The 8,548-nt window shown below is 58.2% G+C and overlaps 1 protein-coding gene across 1 annotated transcript; it reads left to right on the plus strand.

Annotated features, from left to right (window-relative positions):
* Positions 1–1,999: 1,999 nt before the first annotated feature.
* On the plus strand, positions 2,000–6,019 carry MIOX (myo-inositol oxygenase). The gene is made up of 10 exons (XM_017504931.2): positions 2,000–3,456; positions 3,925–4,005; positions 4,187–4,267; positions 4,441–4,603; positions 4,832–4,899; positions 5,034–5,143; positions 5,224–5,291; positions 5,373–5,422; positions 5,518–5,630; positions 5,716–6,019. The coding sequence occupies exons 1-10, from the start codon at positions 3,355–3,357 to the stop codon at positions 5,822–5,824; spliced, it is 945 nt and encodes a 314-aa protein (XP_017360420.1). The 5' UTR covers positions 2,000–3,354; the 3' UTR covers positions 5,825–6,019.
* The last annotated feature ends 2,529 nt before the right edge of the window (positions 6,020–8,548 follow it).

Here is an 8,548-nt window from a genome sequence, read left to right on the forward strand (position 1 = left end):
TGTGCCTGGGCTGTTCCTGCTCTCATGCATGACCAGCCCTTCCACATGCCTGCCTGGCCCAGGGTCCCAGCCTCTTCCTCCCCAAGTCTTTGGGACAGGAGGGGAGTTGGGTCAGGAATGTTGTGGCCCCTGGGATTGGGTGAGGGGATGGTGGCCCTCCAGATGTCATAAAGGGACCTCCATGGCTCCAGCTGCCAACTCTGGAGCCCAGACTGAGGTGGCCATGGAGACCCCACCTGGATCCCCTGTGGGAGGCCAGGGAGGGGACCTTAGAAGTTCATGAGCCACCCCAAGCCATTCTGGGACAGGGACACCCCTTCCTACACCAGTACAGGGCAGGGCTGGGTAGGGCATGATCCCCCAGCCCAAATAGACGCACCTCACCTCAAGGGGGTGAGACCCTTGTTGGCAGCCAGACGAGGGTGGGGCTCCACAGGCAACACAGGCCCCCCACCACCACCCGGTGTGGGGAACCAGTGGGACCAGGTGTGGGGGCAGCAGTCGACTTGCCAAGAGCCAAGGAGGGCAGCCCCACCCCAAATGACAGCAAGAACAAAAACCACGGCCGTTCTGCCCCGGGGAGATGGGCAGCTTACACTGTGTGCCACTCAAGCTTCCCATTCATCCAGCAGAATCCGGAGTTCAGAAAGGGTTCCTTCTGCTACAAGGCAAATGCTCAGCATTTAATTTGCAAATGTTTGCTAGGGTCACCCTCTTGGCCACCCCATGAGGGTCACCATGATCACCCCAGTTCTAGAGGCCGCAGCACAGGGCTCGGGACATTCCCCCACAGAGCTACCCCTCAGCTCTTGCCTCAAAGTGGGAGGGTCCTGGCCGTGCCCACCCAGGTGCCGCCTTATGCTTGCTCCCCTAGCTCAGGGATCGCCAGGTCCGGGTAACTGACCTGTGCTCCAAGATGCCCTGTGGGAACAGTCCAGGCTGGTCCTGCCCTGTGGAGGCCTCCATGCCCTGCGAGATGGACTAGGATTGCAGCAGAGGTGGCCGGGGTGGTGGCTCACACAGCAAGGCAGTCGAGGCCGGCTCCCTGGGAGCAGTACTGGCTCAAGTGAGGTCTGAAGCTAGCAGGGCTTCCCTCGGGGAAGGGGTGCCTTGGGAGTGCCGAGGCCCAAGGTGCACAGGAGGCATGGCTGCCAACAGGCTGCAGGGTAGAGGGGCCTCGGCCTCAGGGTCATGTGCCCTGTGGCCACTGAAGGGTGTCAGCAGAGTGTAGGGCATGAGGACAGAGGGAGGGGCATGGGGAGTGAAGGAGGGGGGCCTGGGCCAAGCTAGGGGCTCAGAAGATCAGCATCCCCTACTCAGCCCAGCCAAAACCCTCCCAGACGTGTCCTCTCCTGCCTGGGCAAACTCCAGTTTGGCACCACATCCAGGGCCTGCCTGTGGTCAGAGCCGTGTTCCCTCCTCCATGAAGGCTTTCACCCTCCCTATGCCCTCAGGAGGCCGCCTGCTGTGACCTTCCGTGTCACCTCTGGTGTGAAGCCAGACCCACCTGATGCCCTCACCTGGAGGCCTGGCAGTGCCTAAACCCACCCCCACCTTCCCCAGCAACCACTTCCTGCTGTTCCAGCCAAAACCTCCTCTTGGCCGGTCTGGTGGCTCACACCTGTAATCCCAGCACTTTGGGAAGCCGAAGTGGGTGGATCACCTGAGGTCAGGTGTTCAAGACCAGCCTGGCCAACATGGTGAAACCCCACCTCTACTAAAAATACAAAAAAAGCTGCACATGGTGGCACATGCCTGTAATCTCAACTACCAGGGAGGCTGAGGCAGGAGGATCACTTGAACCTGGGAGGTAGAGGTTGCAGTAAGCCAAGATCACACCACTGCACTCCACCTGGGCAAGAAGAGCGAAACTCTCTCAAAATAAAAACAATAATACAAAAATTAGCTGGGCGTGGTGGTACATGCCAGTAATTCCAGCTACTTGGGAGCCTGAGGAAAGAATCATTTGAGCCCAGGAGGCAGATGTTGCAGCAAAAAAAAAAAAACAAAAAAACCTCCTTTCTTCCCTCACACCTTCCTCTGAATCCTACTGGTCCCACCTCATGAACCTATCCGACACCTTCTCCTGAAGCAGGCACCACCTGCTTTGGGAGCGATGGCTGTAGCCCCCTCCCTCTGGCCAGTGCATGCTGAGCCTGTGTGACCCAAGCTTGCTGGGACACTTGAGGATACCGCCGTGCCCTGCCGGGCTGACGTTCTAGGAGGAGATAGAAGGAAACAAACATAGAAGTCAGAATAAGTAGGTGACGGAGCGTCGGGAGTGCTGAGCGCCATGGGGAGTCAGACAAGGAAGGAGAGTCCAGGGCAGGTTGCCATTTAAGCGGGGGGCGCTGGGGTCTATCCATGGTTCCTTCTCAGCTCAGTTGCACCAGGATCTTGTTGAGTCAGGTCAGTTCCCCACTGCCCTCTCTCCTGCCCCAGCTGACTGCTGTTTCCAGACTTCCCTGGCCACGCTCCACATGCCAGCTCTGCAGCCGGGCACTCTGTTCTCACGCTGTCCTCCCTGCCTGCGGGGCTCATGCATGGGAAGTTGCGTGGGCAGCCTTGGTGTTGGAGGGTTCAGAGCCTGCCCCCTACTCTCCATGAGGCCCCTCTCCCAGTGCCTGATACTCTGGGCCGACGCCCCTGAGTCCTTTCCTCCACAAGGCTTCACCCCGTCCCTGTCCTCGCTGGGCCCGCCGAGCTCGGTTTCAGCAAGAATCCTGCTAAATCAGTTTATGGAGAATTACCCACCCTTGATATCTGATCCAATTCCTCAACTCCCACCTCGATCTCATCACCCTGCCGGCCTCCTGCAGGATCCCCGCTGAGCCGCTCTAGTGAGAACCCCCTACCCTCGAAGGCTCCCCTGACCAAATTCCCATCCGCTGACCCCTTCGATGCCATCAGCCCCCAGCTGTGGTTGTTGAATTCAGAGGTGAGCTCCTCTCACCTCTCTCTTGAATAAAGCTTTTCTCAGCATTTTAACAAGTCCTTAGAATAATATTTTCTTAACAAGCCCCTGCTCCACCCAGAATTATGGGTGCTGAGGGCAAATTTTTAACCTGCTGAGATCCAGTGGGGCAGCTGGGAAGGGGCCACGGCAGAGGGGGGGGTGTGCTTGAGGGTGGGGTCTTTGGTCTGCCCCCACCTATGGGGAGGGACCCCACAGAGGTGTTTAAAGCCATGGGCAAGTCGGAGGCTGGGTCCACAGACAACCCTAAGCAGCTCATCAGCTCAGGACAGGAGGGAAGCTGGCTCAGGGCAAGAGGATGTGGAGCTGCTGGGGGCTGCTCCTGTGCTGACACATTAACTCCCTGAGGCCAGGGGAAAGGTGCATGGTCACTCATTACCATGGTCAGTTATGTAACCTGGGGCGTATATATGAGCCCGGCTGAGGACACACTCGCCAGCCTGCACTTTGCCACCCGAGTGCCGCCCCCTCTCAGGATGAAGGTGATGGTGGTGAGTACCCAGACCCCATGCAGAGAGGCCTCGATGACTGCTCTCCTGGTAGCCAGCTGCTCCCACCCCCTTCCCACTGGTGCTGGGCAGCCCTGCTTGTCCAGGTCAGACGGCTCCTTCCTCCCGGCTTCGGTCCAGCCAGGCAAGAGTCAGCAGCTGCCAACCCCTAGGCTGCTTCCGCCTCTTGAGGGTGCCCACAGGTGCCACTCAGGCATGGTGGCCCCTGCATCCTGGAAGCAGGCGTCTGCTGACATTTGCTCTGCAGATAAGGACCGAGGAGTGAGGGCTCCTGGGACTCTCGGAGGCCGGGGTGATGATGTGGGAGAGGCAGTGCCCTCTTGTGTCCACTACCAGGTCGGGCAGAGGCAGGCTTGGAGTCTGCAGCCACCATGAGAATGTCTGTGCTTCCTTGTGGAGCTGGCATGATGGTGAAATGGGCTCAATCCTCCACCTACCCAGGGCCCAGACCCTTCCCTGGTCTACCGACCTGACATGGACCCAGAGGCGGCCAAAGACAAGGGCATCTTCCGGAACTACACGGTGAGTTCCTTGTCCCACACCCTGGGGCGCAGCACCTGCCCTTCACACAGCTCCAGGGGGTACCCTATGGGAACCCCCACCCCCATCACACCCTGTGGGGCTGCCTGGGAGAGGGTAGGCATGGGGCCCCGTGTGCAGGGTGACGGGGTGGCATCAGCCTCCGATGACCTCTGGCCTGCAGTCAGGTCCCCTCCTGGACCGTGTCTTCACCACCTACAAGCTCATGCACACACACCAGACGGTGGACTTCGTCAGGAGCAAGGTAGGCATTTTTTGCCGCCCCGTGCAACCTCTCAGGGACTCTTGCCCTCAGCCCCATGTGCCCACCAGGCACCTAGGGGATGGAGAGGCCTGTGCAGTGGGCCTGCCCTGCACCCCCGGACAGGCCCTGGGCCTGCTGACCCTGGGCCACGCTGCCTTCTCCTCCACCCCCAGCATGCCCAGTTTGGGGGCTTCTCCTACAAGAAAATGACAGTCATGGAGGCTGTGGACCTGCTGGACAGGCTGGTGGATGAGTCCGATCCAGATGTGGACTTCCCCAACTCCTTCCATGCCTTCCAGACAGCAGAGGGCATCCGGAAGGCCCACCCAGACAAGGGTGAGCCCCCATGCCCCGCTGTGTGGGGGGAGGTGCTGCCTCCAAGGAGGAGAATGCAGGGGCCTGAGGGGTAGAAGGGGACAGTGGGGGTCCCAGGCCTCCTCCAGCAGCCCTGCCTGGGTTGGGGAGCAGGCCCTGGGCCCCACCTAGCTCTCAGCCCCCCAAGCCTGCTTGTCCTCTGTCTTGGCCCCTGCACTCCCCAACTCACCCTGTCCATCTTCCTCCCAGACTGGTTCCACCTTGTTGGGCTCCTACATGACCTGGGGAAGGTCCTGGCCCTGTTCGGGGAGCCCCAGGTAAGGGCTGGTGGCGGGGGGTGAGGAGGTCTGTTTGTCAAGGCCAGGTGGGGGTCAGGGTGGCCTCGGTGCTTGGCCTGGGATACTACATGCAGGGCAGGCCAGTGCCCCCAAGGTCACCTGTCCCTCTGCAGTGGGCAGTCGTTGGAGACACCTTCCCGGTCGGATGCCGTCCCCAGGCCTCCGTGGTTTTCGGCAACTCCACCTTCCAGGACAACACTGACCTCCAGGATCCAAGATACAGGTGCTCCCCGCTGCCCAGGGCTGGCCCCCACCCACCCCAGGCAACTCCTGAGCCCTACTCACCCTCATCTCTCACTGCAGCACAGAACTCGGAATGTATCAGCCCCACTGCGGGCTCGATAGGGTCCTCATGTCCTGGGGCCACGATGGTGAGGCCAGAGGCGGGCAGTGGGGCGGTGGGGGACAGTGGGGTGGAGGTGGTGCCTGGCGGTGACACCATCTCCCCACAGAGTACATGTACCAGGTGATGAAATTCAACAAGTTCTCACTGCCCCCGGAGGTAGGTAGGGGGAGGGGTGACCCCGCCCCATCAGCCTGCCCTGCCAGGTCCCTGCAGCCCTGCCGGTGAGCTGCTGGGTGTGGCCTTCCCTGCAGGCTTTCTACATGATCCGGTTCCACTCCTTCTACCCCTGGCACACCGGCAATGACTACCAGCAGCTATGCAGCCCGAAGGACCTGGCCATGCTACCCTGGGTGCAGGAGTTCAAGTACGGTCACCTCTGGGCAGGTTGTGGGAGTGGCGGGGACTTGGGGGGAGGTCTTCACAGGGCTCACGGCCCCTCCTGGCTGCAGCAAGTTTGACCTCTACACCAAGTGCCCGGACCTGCCAGACGTGGACACGCTGCGGCCCTACTACCAGGGGCTCATTGACAAGTACTGCCCTGGCATCCTGAGCTGGTGACCCTCCTGCCACCCAAGCTGCTGCTGGAGCCAGGCCTGGCCCTCCGCCTGCTTGGAGAGGTCTGGCCCTGAGCAGACAGCCAACATCAGGGTTCACCTCGGTGGGGGACCTCACTCGCCCCCTTAGGGTCACCACCCTTCATGGCCACTTGTGCCTGGTGGCAATAAAGACCTGGAAGGAGACTGTGCTTCTGAAGCATCACTGAGTGTTACTGCAGCAGGGTGGCCTAGGCCGAGGGACCCTGTGGGCAAGGTGGAGGTCAACTCCCAGGCTCTCAGATGTGTGTCCCACCGCACTGGCCATGGTAAACATCTGCTCATCTCCCAGCTCCCATGTTAGAGCCTGGGGACGAGTCACCCAGCTCACCCCTACATGCTCAGAACAGTCACCAAGTCCTCTGGGCTCTGTCCCTTTAAAAAATACCCCTTAATAGACTGGGTGTGGTGGTTCATGCCTATAATCCCAGCACTTTGGGAGGCTAAGGTGAGCAGTTCACAAGGTCAGCAGTTTGAGACCAGCTTGCCCAACATGGTGAAACCCCATCTCTACTAAAAATACAAAAAATTAGCTGGGTGTGGTGGCAGGAACCTGTAATCCCAGGTACTCAGGAGGCTGAGGCAGGAGAATTGCCTGAACCTGGGAGGTGGGGGTTGCAGTGAGCCGAGATTATGACACTGCACTCTAGCCTGGGTGACGAAGTGAGACTCTGTCTCAAAAAAAAAAAAAAAAAAAAAAAAAAAAAAAAAAAAAAAAAAAAAAAAAAGCCGGCCGCGGTGGCTCAAGCCTATAATCCCAGCACTTTGGGAGGCCGAGGCGGGTGGATCATGAGGTCAAGAGATCGAGACCGTCCTGGTCAACATGGTGAAACCCCATCTCTACTAAAAATACAAAAAAAAAAAAAAATTAGCTGGGCATGGTGGTGCGTGCCTGTAATCCCAGCTACTCAGGAGGCTGAGGCAGGAGAATTGCCTGAACCCAGGATGCGGAGGTTGCGGTGAGCCGAGATCGCGCCATTGCACTCCAGCCTGGGTAACATGAGTGAAACTCCGTCTCAAAAAAAAACCCTAATAATGAAAAGAATCCATTCATAGAAAACAACACAAAACAAATGCTGGCTGCGCGGTGGCTCACGCGTCATCCCAGAACTTTGGGAGGCTGGGACAGGTGGATCACCTGAGGTCAGGAGTTCCAGACCAGCCTGACCAACATGGTGAAACCCTGTCTCTACTCAAAATACACAATTAGCTGGGCGTGGTGGGGCATGTTTGTAATCCCAGCCACTCTGGAGGCTGAGGCAGGAGAACAGCTTGAACCTGGGAATCGGAGGTTGCGGTGAGCTGAGATCACGCCACTGCACTCCACCCTGGGCAACAAGAGTGAAACTCTGTCTCAAAAAATAAAATAAAATAAATAAATAAAAATAAAAATAAAAAAATAAAAAAATAAAAATAAAATGGCAGGGCACGGTGGCTCACACCTGTAATCCCAGCACTTTGGGAGGCTGAGATGGGAGGATCACGAGGTCAGGAGCTTGAGACTAGCTTGGCCAATATGGTAAAACCCCATCTCTACTAAAAAATACAAAAATTAGCTGGATGTGGTGATGCATGACCGTGGTCCCAGCTACTTGGGAAGATCCCCAAGACTGGATCCTCAGCTCTGGACTCTTCTATTTTTGTTAATAATACTATGAAATCTCTCAGTTCATTCTTCACACAGAAGATATACTGGCCTTTGAAAATCATCTTTCTGCTTAAAATGGTTTCCCATCAAAGTTAAGAATAAAACCCAAATTTCCAAATCCAATTGTGCCATGATTTATATCCAGCCACATTAAAATCAAACTTATTATTTGAAAAGATAGAGACAGGGTTTTCACTTTGTTGCTAGGCTGGTCTCGAACTCCTGGGCTCCAGCGATCCTTCCACCTTGGCCTCCCATGTGGCTCGGACTGCTGACTCAAGGCAGAAGCAGCACCTGGACCCGGGAGGCGGAGGGTGCAGTGGGCCGAGATCGCGGCACTACACCGCAGCCTGGGCGACAGAGCGAGCCTCCGTCTCTAAATATACAAATAGCTTTAAAAATAAAAAATGAAACAAGCGCACAGTTTAAACACCCACCACCCCCGAACCGACTCTCCAGGGCCCCGCGCGGCGGCCCCTCCGCAGCCCTGGCGCCACCGTCCCTCCTCCCCGCGTGCTCGTCTCCCAGGCGTGCAGCGCTCGGCGCCACGCGGCGCCTTCCCCTCCCTCTCCTCCGAAATTCACCCCTGAAAAGAGTCGGCTGCCCCAGGAACTCCACCTCGCGTGGATTCTGCGCCTGTTAACGTCTTCCTGGGAACGTCTGCCCACTGGGGGGACCCAGAGGCCGCCCCAGAGTCTCCCAGGCAGGGGTGTTTCTCGAGGCGGAGGCGCGCGGCGTCTGCCCTCAGCGCTGTCGGACGGCAGCGGCGGGTGTCCAGGCTCATCCGGGTCCTCCACTCCCCCGGAAGTGGAACGGCCGGGGTGGTTCTGCGTCCTCGTACAGCGGAAGTGGAAGCTGCCTCCCACGTGCGCTGCAGCTGCACGGTGGTACTGTTTGTATAGGAAGGCAGATCAACGTCTCGGTCCTTCCCTCACTGTTTTTTTTTTTTTTTTTTAGACGGGGTCTCGCTCTGTCGCCCAGGCTGGAGTGCAGGGGTGTTTCTTGAGGCGGAGGCGCGCGGCGTCTGCCCTCAGCGCTGTC

This window comes from Cebus imitator, unplaced genomic scaffold (genome assembly GCF_001604975.1).
Source record: "Cebus imitator isolate Cc_AM_T3 unplaced genomic scaffold, Cebus_imitator-1.0 Scaffold329, whole genome shotgun sequence".
In the NCBI taxonomy this organism is placed as follows: domain Eukaryota; kingdom Metazoa; phylum Chordata; class Mammalia; order Primates; family Cebidae; genus Cebus; species Cebus imitator.